Here is a 20,283-nt window from a genome sequence, read left to right as displayed (position 1 = left end):
TCATGGCCCCTCCTGTTTCCTGTCCATCACTTTACACACTCCCTAAATATTGGAAGAATCCATTTGTCACCTGGAAAAGCATTAGCTCATCCCTCCTGTCTCAGCTTAAGTGTCCTTTGATCCTATTCAAGCAGCTGAAATGAAATCATCAGTGCAAGCTCTTTGCACAACATGAGTCTGTATCTCCAACACCTTTTTGTCACTTGGCTGGAAACTTTATTTTCTGTACCCATTTTATATTCCTGGTACCTGGCACTGCCAGTACCTGGCAAGTGCTTATCCACATTGGCTCAAGAGTGAAACTACTTTAATTCACAAAAAAGACAAGGATGTTGTTCTCAAAGTCCTTCAGAACAGGCATCTCAGAACACTGGAAATCTGGGCTGAGAATGACTAGTTTTTCACTTTTCAGAATAGTCTCTCTCTCGTTCCCTCTCTCTCTCTCTCGAGACGGGGTGCTGCTCTGCTGCTCAGGCTGGAGTGCAGTGGTCAATCATAGCTCACTGCAGCCTCCACCTCCTGGGCTCAAGTGATCCTCCTGCCTCAGCCTCCTGAGTATAGCTAGGACTACAGGTATGGACCACCATGCCCTGCCTAGACTCTCTCTCTTTTTTTTTTTTTTTTTTTTTTTTGGAGACAGAATCTTGCTCTGTTGCCCAGGCTGGAGTGAAACTGCGTGACCTCGGCTCCCTGCGACCTCAGCTCCCTGCAACCTCCGCCTCCTGGGTTCAAGCGATTCTCTGGCCTCAGCCTCTCAAATAGCTGGGATTACGAGTATGCACCACCATGCCCAGCTAGTTTTTGTATTTTTAGTAGAGACAGGGTTTCACCATGTTGGCCAGGCTCGTCTTGAAATCCTGACTTCAGGTGATCCACCCACATCGGCCTCTGAAAGGGCTGGGATTACAGGCATGAGCTACCACACCCGACCTAGACTCTCTTTTGAGGTCTCTAAAATGACACAACTGTGGGGGATTATGGAAACTTGGGGGCCAGAGGAGTGGGGACTGGACACAAGAGAGCACGGAAGGCACTGCCTGGAGCTCACAAGCTGCATATCGGTGGCTTGGTTCAGGAAGTCTCTGGGTGCCTCCCTGTGAGGTCAGTCCTCCCTCAGAACGCCATCCTCTGTGAGCTTCCCCCCCTCGTTCACACACACAACCTCCAACTGCATGGATTCCTGGGCGTACTCCTGAGGCCTCTCTCCTGGGCTTGGAGACACCGTCTTCTCCCTGTGTCCCCACAGGGTCATCCCCCTGTGTGTGTGTGTGTCCTTATCTCCTCTTCTTAGGAGGTGTCTTAGTCCATCTCGGGCTGCTATCACAGAATACCATAGACTGGGTGGCTTATAAACAACAGACATTGATTCTCCCACAGTCCTGGAGACTGGGAGTCTGAGATCCAGGTGTGGGCTAGGCTGGTTCCTCCTAAGGCCTTTCTCCTGGGCTTGTAGATGCCATCTTCTCCCTGTGTCCTCATATAATCTTTCCTCTGTGTGTGTGCGTCCTCATCTCCTCTTCTTATGAGGTGTCTTAGTCCATTTCAGGCTGCTATCACAGAATACTATAGACTGGGCGGCTTATGAACAACAGACATTGATTCTCCCACAGTCCTGGAGGCTGGACGTCTGAGATCAAGGTGTGGGCTGGGCTGGTTCCTCCTGAGGCCTCTCTCCTGGGCTTGTAGACGCCGTCTTCTCCCTGTGTCCTCATATAATCTTTCCTCTGTGTGTGTCTATGTCCTCATCTCCTCTTATTAGGATACTAGTCCTATTGGATCAGGACCCACCTTAGTGACCTCATTTTACCTTAATCTCCTTCTTAAAGGCCCCATCTCCAAAGGCAGTCACATTCTGAGGAAACTTGGGGTTAGGACTTCATCCTATGAATTTGCAGGGAGACATAATCCATCCCATAACAGCTTGCCTCAGACAGAATCCGTGCCTGTCTTGTTACTTTCAAGACAACATGGGGCCGAGCGTGGTGACTCACGCCTGGAATCCCAGCAATTTGGGAGGCCAAGGCGGGCAGATCACCTGAGGTCAGGAGTTTGAGACCAGCCTGGCCAACATGGTAAAACCCCGTCTCTACTAAAAATACAAAAATTAGCTGGGCGTGGTGTTGCACACCTGTAATCCCAGTTACTTGGGAGGCTGAGGCAGGAAAATTGCTTGAACCTAGGAGGCGGAGGTTGCAGTGAGCCGAGATCGTGCCATCCTGCTATTGCACTCCAGCCTGAGCAATAGAGTGAGACTCTGTCTGAGAAAAAAAAAAAAAAAAAAAAAAAAAAAAACATGGATAGGAGCTGCTGGGGTCAGAGAAAAGAATTGGTGAAGTGACGCTGACATCTCTCAAAGGGACAAGCACAGACATGAGAAGCAGAGTCAACAGTTGGCCTGAGAAATGCCACAGGAGCTCATGGAAGCCAAGAAAAATGTGCTGCATTTCAAAGGGCACAGAGAGAATCTTGGGTTCCTCTAGATCAAATACTAAGGGAAAGAGACCACTGAGCTCCAAGCATGACTGGAGTCATCCTGAGAAAGCTGGCTGATGTGTGGTAAATACTTATAAATCCTCAGCCACCTATCAAGTCAATGGAGGGAGAATGAGAAAGAGAACTTGGAAAGGCCTAGGACATTCCATCTCTGGGGTCTTCCCAATGTTGCCCATCAACAATTGCCTTCGTTGTCTGAGAGACTGTTCCAGAACACCCCATCTTGGAGGGATGTTACACATTGTTTTCTAGGGCTCTTCTTCTTTCTCAAGATACACATTGGGGAATCTAGGCTAGCCTGGGCTCATTTGGGCTAGCCTGGGCAAGAACACTGGTTAAGGGGAATTTCTGCTCATGAACCACAGTATCCATAATTAAGTTCCAACCAGCTTCATTTTTCCTCTTCCTTTGGTGCGTACGTTAAATTTGCTCATTTCCTGTGTCAAATACTCCATGTTCTCATGTTCAATTGTGAAAGGAAAATAAATCTTGGGACCCCAAAATCATTAAGCCAAGGGAAAAGTCAAGCTGGAAAAAAAAAGTCAGACCTGCCTCCCATTTTCTTTCTAAATAAGATAGCTATAAAAAATTTTTTTTAAGTTTTTTAAAAGCTACATACTGTCCTCACAATCTGAGGAAAGTAAACTGTTTTGTTTACCCTACAACAGTTCTGAGGAATTTCAGCCTGGCAATGTACACTGATAGCCCGTCTTCCCGGGTGTGGGACAGAAAGTCATCCCTCTGCTCCCCGGAGACACATGCATGTCTGATTGCTTCCTCTGCCCTATTGTTGGTGTAAAAATGCAGATTCACTGGGCCAGATTGAGGCCCAGTGAACTGTCCCTTTGCCCCGTCTCACATGTAAATTGAGTTTTCAGTGAAAGGCCCATCAAGGACTTAGAAGAATGCAACTAGTTGTCTCTTATCTTCCTCTGACCTGGAAGCCCCTGCTTCCAGTTGTCCCGCATTTCCAGATCAAACCAATGTACTTCTTACACATATTGATATCTCATGTCTCCCTAAAACGTGTAAAACCAAACTGTGTCCTGATGACTTTGAGCACTTGTCATCAGGACCTCCTGAGGCTGTGTCACGGGCATGTCCTTAACCTTGGCAAAATAAACTTTGTAAATTGATTGAGACCTGTCTCAGATATTTTGGATCCACACAGTATTAATTAATAATTCAGGACTGCCATGTTAAAGGCATCAACATGGCTGGGTTTAAGCACAACATGAAAAACCAAAGTTGGAAAGAAAGCCTCCTCTTTGTCGGGCAAGCATCAGGAGATTGAGGCTTGAGTCATGGGGGGTCACCTCCCCAGCCTGAGCCTCTCTTCCCCTCCTGTTGGGGTTCATGAGTCACTTTGCTGTGGGAGGGGCTGAGTGTTCACACTCTGAAGATGGCCCGTCTTAAAGGATCTCGCATTTTAAGTTTTTTCTTTCTTTCTTTCTTTCTTTTTCTTTTTGAGACGGAGTCTCACTTAGTTACCCAGTCTGGAGTGCAGTGGCGCCATCTCGGCTTGCTACAACCTCTGCTTCCCAGATTCAAGTGATTCTCATGCCTCAGCCTCCCGAGTTGCTGGAACTACAGGCCACGACTAATTTTTGTATTTTTAGTAGAGATGGGGTTTCACCATGTTGGCCAGGCTGGTTTTGAACTCCTGACCTCAGGTGATCCACCAACCTCAGTCTACCAAAGTACTGGGATTACAGACGTGGCCCATCATGCCCAGCGGCGCATTTTAAGTCCTGATGAATTCTCTGGGAGGGAAGCCCACAGCAGTCTGTTTAACCGGGTGTTTCCCAAGTATGTTTCAGCAAGAAACACGTTCCCTGTGGAATTCCCATGAGTACCTTGCAACATTGCCATGATCTGTGGGACAATGTTTTCCAAAGACTAGGAGGAAATAGTGGGAGAAAAAGGTGGGTGGTGTTTGGGATTTTCATCATGAAAGGGGGAAAAAAGAAAGATAGCTGGCTAATGCAGTTAAGGGTGAGGTGGTATTTTTTGTTTCTGAGACAGAGTCTCATTCTGTTGCCCAGGCCGGAGTGCAGTGGTGCAGTCTTGGCTCACTGTAACCTCCCTCTCCTGGGTTCAAGCGATTCTCGTGCCTTAGCCTCCCAAGTAGCTGGGATTATAGGCGCATGCTACCATGCCCAGCTAATTTTTGTATTTTTGGTAGAGACAGGGTTTTGTCATGTGGGCAAGGCTGTTCTCGAACTCCTGACTTCAGGTGATCCACCCTCCTCAGCCTCCCAAAGTGCTGGGAATCCAGGCGTGAGCCACCGCGCCCGGCCTGAGGTGTTGTTTTTCAAGTGGGTATCATCTCCCTTGGGTCTTGGTCTCTATTTTTAATGACTCCTTGTAAGAGGAGATAATTTCTGTCCATCTGAATGTGCTGTGCCTGCAATGAATGGACACGCTGTTAAGCTGGGAAAGTATAAAGCCAGAACAAGCTACCAGGAAGCTTCCAGAACCCCTCTTGATTTAGCCAGCCTCACGCTGCTCTGCCTGGCAAACATTTAGGTTTTTAAGGTTGTTGAACTGCTGATAACTTTAATGGCCAGAATCTATCTTTTCCTTTCTTCGTTTCCCTTTCTTTTCTCTTTCTCTTTCTCTCTCCCTACCACCCACTCTTCTGTCTCTCGTTCACTCTCTTTCTTTTTTTGAATTGCATATTTTTCAGTGAGTGTAATAAATCTGTGGAAAAAACTGTCTGCCAAATGTTAGAAAAAACGGAGAAACCAACTCTAAAATACATAAAGTGCACGGCTCACGTGGGGTTTTGTGAATGGTTAAGCCAAAGGTATTTGGAGCACTGAACACAAGTGAGAAAAAGGACTTGTCTCGCAGCCTGATATGCTTTCTGTGATGATAATGCAAAGTGTTCTTTGAGTATAAAACCGCCTTTGCGAAAATTATGACTGAGGAAATGAGGACAGTGAAAGAGGTCAGACCTAACCAGCTCCATCTTGCTTCTAACCTTTAAGCTGCCCTTGCTCTTTCCTGGGTGTAGGCCAAACTAGCCTTTGGAAGGAATTTAGTTCATGGTTTCACTCTGAAACAAAATTGATAATACCCCTTTCCCAAAAAGGCCCCCTGCTTGCCTGGGAACCAGTCTGCCTTTGCAGGACTAACAAATTAGCTACAAGATTAGAAATTACAGTTTAGGGCTCATGCAGCCTCTGGCTGCGAGAGTCTGAACCTCCCCAAGTTTCTCCCGGGGGTAACATCACTATTGTGATGTTAAACCTAAGGTCAGTGCTTGAGATATTTTTGCAGCCCCCGCACTGGATGGATCAGCTGGTCCCATCCAGCCCCATAATGTGGCTCAACCAGGTCTGCCATCCACCCAGGAACAGAAAACAGCAAGAAAACCTCACTTCAACCCCCTTTGGTTCCCTCTCCAACCTGACCAATCAGCCCTCCCCGCTTCCCAAGCCCCTAGCCGCCAACTTATCCTTAACAACTCTGCTCCCCAGATGTTCCGGAGACTGAATTGAGTCGTAATAAAACTCTGGTCTCCCTTAGAGCCTGCTCTGCATGAATGACTCTTTCTCCATTGCAATTCCCCTATCTTGATAAATCAGCTCTGTCTAGGCAGCCAACAAAGTGAACCAATTGGGTGGTTACAAGTACATCTTAGTGGTTTCCAGATGTCAAAGCAAAGGGAAAATGAGATTGTTTCTGTCCATTGGACTTTCTTGCTCCCCCCAGTGAGGAAGGAAAGTACATTCCCAGTAAGGGAACTATTACACACATATTTCAAATGCAACCAGGCTAAACCTGCTAGTAAATAAAACGGCAAACATCATCAAACCAGACTGAGGAAGAGTTTCAGGCCTGCGGATTCTTACTTCCACCGCTGTTGGGATTCTCGGGCTGTGGGTAGGAAGGTGGTTTCGGCTTTGGGTAGATATCTGTGGAGAAAACAACATTGCACTGTTAGAAGAGAAAATTGTCCTCCCTTGGGAGCAGCCTGCGGAAACAAGCACCTCAGCGTGACTGTCCACCTTGCAGTTTGTTCTCATTTGCTGCCCACGGTGTGTTTATAGATTGCCATTGTCTGCTTAAAAATCACTTTGTAGATAGAAAGCCTTGAATCCTGAAACTTAAAAAAAAAAAAAAAAAAAAAGAGGTGTCCGTTTTGTTACTAGAAGTTCGTTTCCATGGCAAGAAGCCAGTGTAGCTGTCTGCCATGACGGAGCAAGCCATACAAAAAAGAAATCTAAGAATTGTCATGGAATACATTACTGACAGTCCAGCGCCTGTGATGAAGGTAACACCAAACCTTCTGTTCCCGGACCAAACTGGGCTGCTATTTCTCACGGCCCAATAATGAAACACAAGTGAGCTGGGCAGGAAGCGAGTTTTTATTTCTGCAACCTGTTACAGGGAGAAGCCCTGGCAAGCATCACCAGACTAACTCAAAATTACAGTTTTCCGGAGCTTCTATACCTTCCAAGCTATGTGGATATACGTGTGTGCATTTATCTAAAGATATAAGTGATTAACTTCTTCTCATCTATCACTAAGGTGTGAGTCCTGAGGACCTTCCTCTGGAGCCTCAGTAAATTGACTTCATCGAAGTGGGTCCAGGTGCTGCGGTGATTACCCTTATCTTGTCTCCTGCTAAGTCACGGAGGTTTGGGGCGTTCCTTCAAAGCCCCAATAAGCTTGTTTGTGGAGGTCTGGGGAGTTTCTGCAGACCCCCAGTAAAACTTGTTTAATCCTAAATGGGTCCTGTTAAGAATTTCTTCATTATTTTGTCATCCTTTAAGGCCCAGGGAAGGCCTGGGAAAAACTCTTGGTGGGCTTTTGTTACCTTCCAGCCTTTGTATAAGGGCGCTGGCTTTTAATATTTAACCAGTCAGTCAATACTGAAACAGGTGTTGTGGGGGCCTGTGTTAGTGAGACCTGGCCTGCCACATTTCCACTTCTCAGTTTCCAAGTGCTTTCACTCACACACTGTGAAAGGAACATAAATCTTGGGGCCCCCGAGTCACTAAGCTAAAGGGAAAAGTCTAGCTGGGAACTGCTTAGGGCCGACCTGCCTCCCATTCTATTCAAAGTCACCCCTCTGCTCACTGAGGCCACTGCGTATCTGATAGCCTCCTTTGGAAAGGCTCATCAGAAACTCGAAGGCAACTGTTTGTCTCTCACCTGTTCGTGACCTGGAAACCCCCTCCCTGATTCCAGTCTTCCTGCCTTTGCTTCAAGTTGTTCCATCTTTCCAGACTGAACCAATATACTTCTTTTTTTTTCTTTTTTCTTTTTTTTTTTTTTTTTGAGACGGAGTCTCGCTCTGTCGCCCAGGCTGGAGTGCAGTGGCGTTATCTTGGCTCACTGCAACCTCTGTCACCCGGGTTCATGCCTTTCTCCTGCCTCAGCCTCCTGAGTGCCTGGGACTACAGGTGCCTGCCACCATGCCCGGCTAATTTTTTTTTTGTATTTTTAGTAGTGACGGGATTTCACCGTGTTAGCCAGGATGGTCTTGATCTCCTGACCTCGTGATCCTCCCGCCTCAGCCTCCCAAAGTGCTAGGATTACAGGCATGGGCCACCGCGCCCTGCCTCTAGGTGATTTTTTTAAACCACTTTTACTACAGGCTGGGCATAATGGCTCATGCCTATAATCCCAGCACTTTGGGAGGCTGAGGCATGAGGATCACTTGAGGCCAGGAATTTGAGACCAGCCTGCACAACATAGCGAGAACTTATCTCTACAAAAAATATAAATAAATAAGCAATAACTGGGTATGACGATGCATGCTTATCATCCAAGCTACTTGGGAGGCTGAGGTGGGAGGATCACTTGAGCCAAGGAATTCGAGGCTGCAGTGAGTCACGATCATGTCACTGTACTCCAGCCTGCGCAACAGAGCAAGATCCCACCTCTAAAAGGAAAAAAACTTTATTACACAAGTGCGTGTGTGTGTGCGTTCATAATCAAGCTATAGTTTTCTTTGGTGCATGTTAAAATGGACATCAGTGTTGTCTTCCTTTGGTTACCTTTCCTCTGCCTGTCTTTTAAACTGCTTGTGATATTTTTGAGAGGTATTCCTACTGGTGCTAGAGACCCACTTCATTCGTATCAGCAGCACCATCGCCCCTGTCCCACAATGATGTCACTGGTGAGCATTTCATGTTCTTTCTTCTCTTATGAACAATGGGGCCACCAGCTTCCCAGCTTTCCCCCATGCCCACGTGGTTGTGCTGTTGCTGTGTGTGCACCGCAAGCAGAATCAGAAGGGAGATATGCTCATATTCGGATGTCCCTGAAGGTCTCTTCAGGACTTTGACAGGGTTATAATCCCACCAGCGATTGGTCAGCTCTTGGGCTGTCTCAAATCGCCATTGCCACACCTTTAATTGACCTTTTTTTTTTTTTGAAATGGAGTTTTGCTCTGTTGCTCAGGCTGGAGTGCAATGACATGATCTCGGCTCACTGCAACCTCCGCCTCCTGGGTCCAAGCGATTCTCCTGCCTCAGCCTCCTGAGCAGCTGGGACTACAAGCCCCTGCCACCACACCCAGCTAACTTTTGTATTTTTGGTAGAGACGCGGTTTCACCATATTGGCCAGTCTGGTCTCAAACTCCTGACCTTGTGATCCACCCACCTCGGCCTCTCAGAGTGCTGAGATTACATGCGTGAGCCACCTTGCCTAGCCTAATTGACTTTTTTTTTTTTTTTTAGAAAATAAAAGCCCAATTGTTTAAATTGATTTAAATTTAAACAGTGGCTTAAATTGACTTTCAATGACTATGTGTGACCCTGAGCATTTCTTACACACATCAGCTGGTCAACTGTGTAATTCCCTCTTCTTTGAATTTTTCTTTTCAGCAAATGCAATGATCATATCCCTCTTCTTTTAGTCGCCTTATAGTCTCTCTCCTCCATTTTCTTTTTCTTTTCTTTTCTTTTTCTTTTTCTTTTTTTTTTTTTTTTTGCTATCCGTCTGTTTTGGTAGGAGCTATCTATACACAGTTTGTGCTCTGTAACCAGAGTTTCTGCATCTATAGATCCAACTAGTCTTGTATTGAAAATATTTCGACCGGGCACGGTGGCTCACGCCTGTAATCCCAGCACTTTGGGAGGCCGAGGCGGGCGGATCAGGAGGTCAGGAGATCCAGACCATCCTGGCTAACATGGTGAAAACCTGTCTCTACTAAAACTACAAAAAAAAAATTAGCCGGGCGTGGTGGCGGGCGCCTGTAGTCCCAGTTACTTGGGAGTCTGAGCCAGGGGAATGGCATGAACCCAGGAGGCGGAGGTTGCAGTGAGCCGAAATCGCGCCACTGCACCCAGCCTGGGCGACAGAGCAAGACTCCGTCTCAAAAAAAAGAAAAAAAGAAAAAAAAAAAAGAAAATATTTCAAAAAATAAAATATAGCAATCCAATAAAAAGTAATACAAATAAAAAATAATAGCCAGGCGCCGTGGCTCAAGCCTGTAATCCCAGCACTTTGGGAGGCCGAGGCGGGCAGATCATGAGGTCAGGAGATAGAGACTATCCTGGCTAACACGGTGAAACCCCGTCTCTACTAAAAAAAAAAATACAAAAAATTAGCTGGGCGTGGTGGTGGGCGCCTGTAGTCCAGCTACTCTGGAGGCTGAGGCAGGAGAATGGCGGGAACCAGGGAGGCAGAGCTTGCAGTGAGCTGAGATCCGGCCACTGCACTCCAGCCTGGGTGACAGAGCGAGACTCCGTCTCAAAAATAATAATAATAATAATAATATAGTATAACAACTATTTGCATAGCATTTACACCGTATCAGGAGTTATGAGTAACCTAGAGATAATTTAAAGTATACCAGAGGCTGGACCCTGTGGCTCACCCCTGTAATCTCAGCACTTTGGGAGGCCAAGGTGGACAGATTACGTGAGGGCAGGAGTTCGAAACCAGCCTGGACAACGTGGTTAAAACCCGTCTCTACTAAAAATACAAAAATTCGCTGGGAATGGTGGCGCATACCTGTAATCCCAGCTACTTGGGAGGCTGAGTCAGGAGAATCTCTTGAACCCGGGAGGTGGAGGTTACAGTGAGCCAAGATCACGCCACTGCACTCCAGCCTGGGCAACAGAGTGAGATTCTGTCTCCAAATAAATAAATAAATAAATAAATAAAAATATACAGGAACTGCAAATACTGCACCATTTTATATCAGGAACTTCAGCAGCTGTGGATTTTGGTGTCTGCGGGGAAGAAGGGGTCTTAAAACTAATACCCCATGAATTCTGAAGGATGACTGCATTTTGCATATTAAACTTTCCCTGGTGATACGGGCAGGAAGGAGCCTCTTCCAGTTGACAGCTCATCTTTTGACATTTTTAGAGCCTGAAGTCAGAACATTATTATTATTATGGTTATTATTTTTAAAATGTAGGCATAGTCTAACCCATTTTTAAAGGTTATGCTTTTTTTTTTTTTTTTTTTTTTTGAGACGGAGTCTCACTCTGTAGCCTCAGCTAGAGTGCAATGGCAGGATCTCGGCTCACTGCAACCTCCGCCTCTCAAGCTCAAGTGATTCTTATGCCTCAGCCTCCTGAGTAGCTGGGACTACAGGCATGGTTATGCTTTTTGTATTTTATCTAAGAAAAACTCCTAAACCTGAGGTTATAAGATATTTCCCTCTATTTCTCAAAAAAAAAATTTTTTTTTTCTTTTACATTCAGGTTTGTAATCCACCTGTAGTTCATTTTTAAGTATTACATGAGGCCGGGCGCTGTGGTTCACACTTGTAATCCCAGCACTTTGGGAGACCGAGATGGGCAGATCACCTGAGGTCAGGAGTTCGAGACCAGCCTGGCCAACTTGGTGAAACCGCATCTCTACTAAAAATGCAAAAATTAGCCAGGCGTGGTGGCACATGCCTGTAGTCCCAGTTGAGGCACAAGAATTACTTGAACCCTGGAGGAGAAGTTTGCAGGGAGGTGAGATCACACCACTGCACTGTAGCCTGGGTGACAGAGCGAGACTCCGTCTCCAAAAAAAAAAAGTTTTGCATGAAGTTGAGATTTGATCACATATCATCCACAAGAACAGCCAATTGTCTTAGTCCTGCCTATGTGGAATTTGGTTTCTTCTCTCATTGTTTTATAACTGCGACCTGTCTCATATGCCAAGACACAATTTAGTCAGTCTGTTTCAAACCCTTCTGAACCTATGCATTGCTCAGTTTCTCTGTCTCTGAGCTACGGTTTTCATTTCTTTTTTTTTTTCTTTTGAGACAGGGTCTCGCTCTGTCATCCAGGCTGCAGTGCAGTGGCGTGATCATGGCTCACTGCAGCCTCAACCTCTCTTGGGCACAGGTGATCCTCCCACCTCAGCCTCCGGAGTAACTGGGACCACAGGTGCATGCCACCATGTCCAGCTAATGTTTTTTTAAATTTTTTTTAAAGATGGGGTCTCACTATGTTGCCCAGGCTAGTCTCAAACTCCTGGGCTCAAGAAATCCGCCAGTCTCGGCCTCCCAAAGCGCTGGGATTACAGGTGTGAGTCACCACGCCCAGCTCCACATCTTATTTCTTAATAACATTTCCATCTACAGATCCTGGTATTTCTGGGGAAATGCTTTTTAATATCTCACACTTAGATCTTTAAATTTCCACTTTTGACTTAACCTGAGGTGCAGGCTGGGTCAAGATTCCATTATCATTCAAAGAATCATTCTTTTAGTGTGAAGAACCTCTATTTGGGCCTCAAAGTTGTTTGCACCTCGAGGGTTATTTTGTCTGATTTTGCTAGCCCAACTTGGCTTTCTTTCTATTGGTATTTGCTTTGCGCATTTTTTTTTCCTAGCTATTTTCACCTTCCCTTTGGCATTTTGTTGCAAACGCTTCTCTTGTAAATAGCATGAAACATTTTAAATTGCATAATCTAATCTCTGTCTTTTTACAGATTTATTAAATCATTGAACATCGAACAAAACTAAGGATACGCTATTCCTACTATTTTATTTTACTTTTCTTCTTTTTTAACTCCTTCCTTCCTAACTTCCATTTAGTATTCAGTTTTTAAATTTATTATTATTATTTTTTATTTTTGAGACAAAGCCTGGCTCTGCCACCCAGGCTGAAGGGCAGTGGCGCAATCTCAGCTCACTGCAACCTCTACCTCCAGGACTCAAGTGATCCCCCCACCTCAGCTTCCTGAGTAGCTGGGACTACAGGCGCTCACCACGACACTTGGCTAATTTTGGTATTTAATTTTATTCTTCATTTTTTTGTATTTAATTTTATTCTTCATTCTTCATTTTCCTCCACTAGTTCAGGAGTTATATGTTCAATTTCTATTTTTAACAGGAACACTTAACCTTAAAATGTCAAAATCCAGCAACATCTAACTACTTTTACTCACTTCTTCCCTTTCTTATCCTCTCTGTGAAGGTAGCCTAATCTTTAGAAATTAAGTTTCACTTTGTTGTTAACACCAGTTATTATTTTGTTAAACAGCTAACAATCACTTAGTTTTACCGGCTTGTTTCCAATGTCTTTGGCTGGCATTGCTGTTCGCATCCTGCTGTGCTATTCAGGGTGTGAATTTCTTCTTAAGGCAGAGCATCATTTGGAAGATTTTTCAGCAAGAATTGCAGAGCTCCTTGTTGGAAATATTTACGCTATCATCACTCTCCAACAGCAATTTAGCTGCATTTTCTATTCTTGCTTGATAGTGAACATTTCCTGAACAACCTATAAATGCCTGTCCATTGACTTCCTGACATCTCTCATGTCAGGAAGGCCGTCTGCTAGAAGTCTGGGAGTTATTTCTTTTTCTTTTTTCTTTTTTTTTTTTTTTTGAGACGGAATCTTGCTCTGTCACCCAGGTTGGAGTGCAGTGGTGTGATCTCGGCTCACTGCAACCTCCGCCTCCCAGGTTCAAGTGATTCTCCTGCCTCAGCCTCCCAAGTAGCTGGGATTACAGGCATGTGCCATCATGCCCAGCTAATTTTTTTATATTTAGTAGAGACCGGGTTTCACCATGTTGGCCAGGTTGGTCTCGAACCCCTGACCTCAGGTGATCTGCCCACGTCAGCCTTTCAAAGCACTGGGATTACAAGTGTGAGCCACCACCCCTGGCCAAAGGTTACCTTTTTAATTGAAAATAAATAAATAAATAAATTGAAGCAAAATTTACATATAATTCGCCATTTAAAAATGAACAATTCAGGGGCATTTAGAACATTCACCGTGTTGTGCAGCCATCACCTCTGTGTACTTCCAGAACACTTTTGTCCCCCCAAAAAGAAACCTGGATTTTATCAAGCAGTCACTGTCCCTTTCCCCGCCAGCCCCTGGCAGTCACGACACTGCTTCTGGTTCTAGAGATTCGCCTATTCTTGAAATTTCATTTTCATAAAAATATACACTATGTGACTATTTGTGTCTGGCTTCTTTCTCTTTGTAAAATGTTTTTGAGGCTCAACCACTTTGTATCAATTTTCAGTGCTTCATTCCTCTTCAAGGCTAAATAATATTCCATTGTGTGGATGGACCACATTTTGTTTATCCATTCCTTCCACTGATGAACATATGAGTATTTCTGCCTTTTAGCTATAATGAATAGTGCTGCTGTGAACATTTGTGTACATATTTTTCTTAGAACCCTTGTTTTCAATTATTTTGAGTACATACCTTGGAGTGGAATTGCTGGTTCACAGAGTAATTCTATATTTAACTTTTTGAGAATCCACCAAAGAATTTGTTCACAGTGGCTGTACCATTTTAGACTCCCACCGGCAATGTACAAACATTGCAGTTTTGTCACATCCTTGTCAACACTTGTTATTTTCCATTTTAGATTTTAGCCATCTCAGGGAGTATGAAGTGGTGCTTCACTGTGGTTGTGATCTGCATTTCCCTAATCACCACATTTTGCTTTCAATATCTACTATCTGGTATAGTTTTTGCATCTTCTTCACACACCCCACAGTTCTGTAAAACATCCTCAACCATCCCTCCATAAGCATCAGTTCAAGGACATTGCCTCAGTTTTTCCCAGCCAAAGAGTCACTCACCTGAGTTTGGCTTCTTGGTGGGTTCTGTGAACAAAGAGAGAAAATAAATTCAATATGCATTGAAGATTCATCAGAAGCACAAAGAAAGGCCATGAACGCCCTGATGAAAGATGAAAAGGGAGTGACAAAGCAATACAAAGTAAATGATATGGACACAAATTCCATGTTGTATTCAGAAGAAAAGCAAGAAAACACCCTTAAAATCCATTCAAAAACAATCCACCCTTGAGGCTGTGAGGATGCCCACAGGATGGCCAAAGTAGCTGAGAACATCCAAGACAAGTAAGTGAGCTACCTGCCCGTAGAGCCACCATAGAGCTGGACGGTGGAGAGCGGGGCAGGGGGAGGCAAAAGAAAAGATAAAGACTTTCAGCTTCTAAAATGATGGCTTTTCTCACTTTCTTTCATTCACTCATTTATTCATTCAGCAAATATGTATTGCATGGATGTGGCTATCAGGTCAGGAGTGCTCAGGGTGCAGCCTGTGACCACCCTGCTCAGTGAACCTGGGTGTGCAGTGAGGGTGGGCAGACAGAGGCAGGAGGAGGTTTGAGGAAGATAAGTCAAAGGAGGTGGAGTCGGCCATGGCTGGGAAAATTGGAGCTTCAGGGCTGTGCAATGGCCAGACTTCTTCCAAACAGAGGAAACAGTGTATTTGAAAGCATGGTTCACATAACAGCCTCGCATTGCCTTGGTAGGAGGAAGCTGGAACACAGGGGTATACGTGTGGTGGGGGCATTCACTGGGGGTGCAGCGACTGCAAAAAGGAGAGTCTGAAGCTCCAAAGGGGACATACGATTTCGCATGTCCTGTATTTTAATTGAAGGTTTCCCATCACCTTTTCTCCTTCCTGCCACCTCCCTCTCCCTTCCTGCCCTCACTTCTTCCTTCTTCCTCTCCTTCCTTCCTTCTCTCCTTTCTTCCTTCCCTCTCTCCTTTTCCCCCTTCTTCTTTTCTTCTTCCCCACCCTCCTTTCTTCCTTCCTCCCCTCCCCCTCTCTCCTTCCTTCCCTCCATCCTTCCTTCTTTCTTTTCCTTCTTCTTCCTTTCTTCCCCCATCTGTCTTTCTTTCCTTCCCCCGCTCCTTTCTTCCTTTCTTCCCTTCCTCCTTCCTTCCTTCCCTCATTATTTTCCTATCTCATCTCCTTTCTTCTTCCTTCCTTCCCTCCATCGTTCCCTCTCTCCTCCCTTTTCTTCCCTCCTTCTTTCCATCCTTTTTTCCTCCCTCCCTCCCTCTTTTCCTCCCTCCTTTCATTGTTTCCTTCTCTTTTCTTGCTTCTCTTCCTTTTCCCTTCCTTTCTCCTCCCACCCTCCCTCCCTCTCTCCCATCCTTCCTTTCTCCATCTTCTTTTTAAAATGTAAAATTATAAAGATTTTTTAAAATAGTGATACACTCACAGAGTTTCTTAAAGCCCAAGCAGTATAGACAGTGAAAAGCGAATACCCCACAGTCGCCATACAGGTGACTGTGGTTCCTGTGCACTGGGGCTTCCTTCCCACATGGAAGGGCTGTGGATGAGCAGGCACATGCCTGCCCATTCATGGGGGGCTCTTGGCAGCAAAATGATGCATTCAAAGATGTGTTTGCAGGCACTGGCAGTCTTCTAGGTGAGCAATGAAAAGGTAGTAACAGGTGAGTGGTAAGGAAGTTTATTTCTGTGATTTTTAAAAAATCAACATGAAACTCACATATCATAAAATTTGACATTTTAAGGTGTACAATTCAATGGTGTTTCATATTTTCACAATACTGTACAATCACCACCTCTATCTGTTCCAGAACAGTTTCATCCCCCCAAAAGGAGACCCCATAACCACGAGCAGTCCCTCCCTTTTCTCCCCTCTTCCAGCCCAACCATCGCTAAGCCACTTTCTGTCTCTCTGAATTTGCCTGTTCTGGATATTTCATATTAATGGGATCCTACACCCTGTGGCCTTTTGTGCCTGGCTTCTTTCACGGAGCACATTTTCAAGGCTCGTGAAGCATGTATCAGAACCCCTCTTCCTTTTTACAGCCAAATAATATTCTGTTGCATGGAGGGACCACATTGCGTTCATTCATTCATCTCCTGATGGACAGTTGTGTTGTTTCCACCTTTGGCTTATTGTGAAGATTGCTGCTGTAAACATGGGTACACAAATATCTGTTTGAGTCCCTGCTCCCAATTCTCTTGGGTACCTGTCTAGGAGTGGAACTCCTGGGTCACATGTCAGTGATCTTCCAGATCAGTAACATGTGTTGTTCTGTATCTGAGCCTACCAGCCAGCCCGTCCTTCACTATTGCACAGGGTTCTCTTGCAGCTATGCCTCATTCTTTGTCCAAACCAAATGCTGGTGCTACACACTCGGTCTGAATTTTGGAGAAAATCCCCCAATGCTTCCAAAGTGGTTGCAACCACACACCTGCCTCCAACTCCCACCCCTCAGTCTGCCTTGACAGGGTAAGATTCAATCTTCATCTTTTCTAACTTGATGGGAGAAATGGCAACTTCATGTTGGGGTGGGTCATTACATTTTCCTGTTGCACTGACAACAATTTTGTATCTGCTTTGTAGGGATCATTATTAGCAAAAACATCACTGTGCGCAGAAAACTGGGAGAGAGATGAGTTCCTATTGTCTTGTTGTCGGCTTTTTAGGATCAGATCTGGTTATCATTCTCTCTTCCTCCAGCAAACACCATTATGTAACTGCCCTGGTCGACCAGTTGTTCCCAATGCTAAAGCCCAATGGAGTCTTCCTCTGTGTACATAAAAGATTATTTTTCTTTCACAATAAATGTTTGAATCTCAATTAGACTGTCTGCCTCGAGCAGGACTTTCTGCAGGGCCCAGGATGCATATTTTCAGCATTCTGGTCAGTCAGAAACATTCCAGCTGACCTTGAACTGATAAAACACCGAATGGGAAGATTCCAGGTCCTCAGTACCCTGGAGAAGAAAAACTCACAGCCCCATGATTGAAGGTAACCAGACAAGCTGATGGGAGAACAGAATGAAGTGTGCTCTGGGAGGAGAGATTGGAGGCCATGGATTGGGACCAGGGTGTAGGACAATGAGGGACATGAAATGAAGTGTAAGAAAAGCAGAAACTGGGCCGGTAATGCTGGTGCACGTCTGTAATCCCAGCATTTTGAGAGGATTGCTTGAGCCCAGGGGTTCAAGACCAACCTCGGCAACGTAGTGAGAATCCGTCTCTACAAAAGAAAAGAAAAGAAAAGAAAAAGCTTGGCATGGGGGCACACACCTGTTGTTCCAGCTACTTGGGAGGCTGAGGTGGGAGGATCACTTGAGCCGGGAAGTTGAGGCTATGTGGTAAGCTATGATTGCAACACTGCACTCCAGCCTGGGCAACAGAACGAGACTCCCATCTCAGTAAAATAAAGTAAGATAAAATAAAATAAAATAATAAAATACTAGCATATTCCTAAACCACAGGTTTAGAAGCACAGACCTACCAAGAAATGAGTCTGAGACATTTAGAGAGTGTGTAAATGTTTGTCTCGAGGCATTTGTAATCTCCCACGAAGAACAGAGCTCTCAACACCAAGAAATTCGCAACACTGGCCCAATCCAACCCCAAAGTAACTATACAGCTGATGCTGTTAGATCCAAGCTGAAAAGAGAAGGCTCCCCTTGAAATATCGGCACTTACCGGGGTCATCAAGGGCGTCCGCCAAGTCAAAGTCTCTTTGACCTATTGGGAGCAAACAGGGCATAAGTCACCCCATGATAGAAAAGCCAGAATCCCCCTTGTTCCTCACCTCATGCTGCTCCCCTCCTCCTGCAAGCCTAGGGTCACCCAGAGCACTAAAACTAACCTGACTATGAGCTACGTGGGAGATGCAACCACCACCTCCACCTAGTCCCAGAACATACTCATTACCCAAAAGAAGACCTGTGTCCCCATTCAGCAGTCACTTCCCCTTCCGCCTCCCCAGCCCCTGACAACCACTAATCCACTTTCTGTCTCCATGAATTGTCTGTTCTGTGAATTTCGTATAAATAGAATCCTACAATATGTGGTATTTTGTGCCTTGCTTCTTTCACTGAGCATGATGCTCTTGAGTTGCATTCACGTTGCAACTTGTGTCAGAGCTTCATTCCTGCTCAAGGCCAGGAAACTTTGAAGGAAGCCTCTCTCCAAGCACATAGACTTCTCTCCTGGACTCTGGACTGTACCACTCACAGCTTAGAACTGGCATTTCCTGCCCCCCGCCCCCCACCCCACACAGAGTCTACGTTGAGAGGGGCTGCCCTAGAAGAAGGTGAAGCATAACAATGTGAGGATCCTGGATCCCTGAGAGACTATATGGAGCATAGGACACCTTTGCCACCTCACCTGGCTGCAACACAAAAAAGACACAAACTTTTCATTCTTTGGGGGATGTTTGTTACAGCAGCTAGCCTACGCTGACAAATACAGGGTCAGGAAGCAACCTCTGTGGACAAGCTGAGGTTCCTACCTGATCCAAAAGCAGTTAACCTAATGAATGTGTCTGCAGCAGAGAGAAGAGAACATTCACATCTTTGTGACTCATCATTAAAAACACACTGCAGAATTTGTGAGAATGAAGAGTCCCTCTTGCTGACACATATGCACACCTTGCTCTTATTCCTCCCTTGCCCCCTGCCAGTACTAACCTTGTAGAGAAAACACCACCAGAGAATTTATCAGGAAGTAGAGGATGCAGCCAGGAGCACATTGAATCAGCAGTTACTATGCATTGAGTTCTGTTGCAATAATACCAGGCACCCAAGCATCTCATCCGCCCACCCGAGGATGTTGGTATGACCAGCATGCATATTTCCCAAAGGAAGAACCTGAGGTTCCGGGACGTTCAGGGCAAGGCAGGAGCAGAGTCAGAACCTGCAGAATTGTCCAGGGGGGACAACCTCTCACTCAAACACTAAGCCATGGAGGAGACTAAGCCTGGGGCAACCAGGTGAGCCCTCGGTGCTGGCTCTCCCCAACTCTGATGTCTGTCTCCCTCCCAAAAATCTGTCTGCCTGGGTGATGCTTGCTCTGTGGGAAGGTTCAAGGGCTCCAACATAGATTCGTACAGCCTGTGGCATGGCTCCAGCCAGATGCCACCCAGGCAGGTTTGCGGCTCCTCGTGGAGGTAATCAGGGCCTCTCCAGAGCAGAAGGTGCATCCCCAGACAGGAGCCCCTAAGTCAGGACAGAGTCACAAACCTTGGAGGGAAGGGGGACTCTGAGCCCAGGGCGCACACAGCAGCTGCCCCTGGGCCCAGACTGGAGGCTGGGAGCTGGTGGTGCCATCGCAGGTCAAATCCCACACAGCCATTTCTCTCAAACTCTGGGTGCCCCACGTCCCTCTCAGATGATGTTCTCTGCTGCCAGTGATCACTGCAGGCTCGCCTTGAAGAACAACCCAGCCCTTCTTTGCTCCCTCCAGCATTCTCCCTATTTGTTGTTGTTTTCTTTTTGTTTGTTTTGTTTTTAGATGGAGTCTCGCTCTGTCGCCTAGGCTGGAGTGCAGTGGCACAATCTCAGCCCACTGCAACCCCCACCTCCTGGGTTCAAACGATTCTCTTGCCTCAGCCCCCTAAGTAAGTGGGATTACAGGTGCATGCCATCACGCCCAGCTAACTTTTGTATTTTTAGTAGAGACAGGGTTTCACCATGTTGGGCCAGACTGGTCTCGAACTCCTGACCTCAAGTGATCCGCCTGCCTTGGCCTCCCAAAATGCTGGGATTACAGGCGTGAGCCACTGCACCTGGCCTCCTCCAGCTCTCTTGGTCATCATGG

General features: G+C 45.8%; 1 protein-coding gene across 13 annotated transcripts in view; it reads right to left on the bottom strand.

Moving 5' to 3' along the window:
• The window catches only part of XG (Xg glycoprotein (Xg blood group)), a 66,089-nt gene that overhangs the window by 26,625 nt on the left and 19,181 nt on the right, over positions 1-20,283 (bottom strand). For all 13 annotated transcript variants that reach the window (XM_001086077.5, XM_077988178.1, XM_028842380.2 and 10 more), the window contains exons 2-4: positions 18,166-18,207; positions 14,514-14,537; positions 6,354-6,416 (exon numbers count right to left, since the gene is read on the bottom strand). In XM_001086077.5, the coding sequence (XP_001086077.1) occupies positions 6,354-6,416; positions 14,514-14,537; positions 18,166-18,207 (129 nt within the window). The remainder of the gene's footprint in view (positions 1-6,353; positions 6,417-14,513; positions 14,538-18,165; positions 18,208-20,283) is intronic.

The sequence above is a fragment of the Macaca mulatta genome, chromosome X (genome assembly GCF_049350105.2).
Source record: "Macaca mulatta isolate MMU2019108-1 chromosome X, T2T-MMU8v2.0, whole genome shotgun sequence".
In the NCBI taxonomy this organism is placed as follows: Eukaryota; Metazoa; Chordata; class Mammalia; order Primates; family Cercopithecidae; genus Macaca; species Macaca mulatta.
This window is presented reverse-complemented; position numbering and strand designations above follow the sequence as displayed.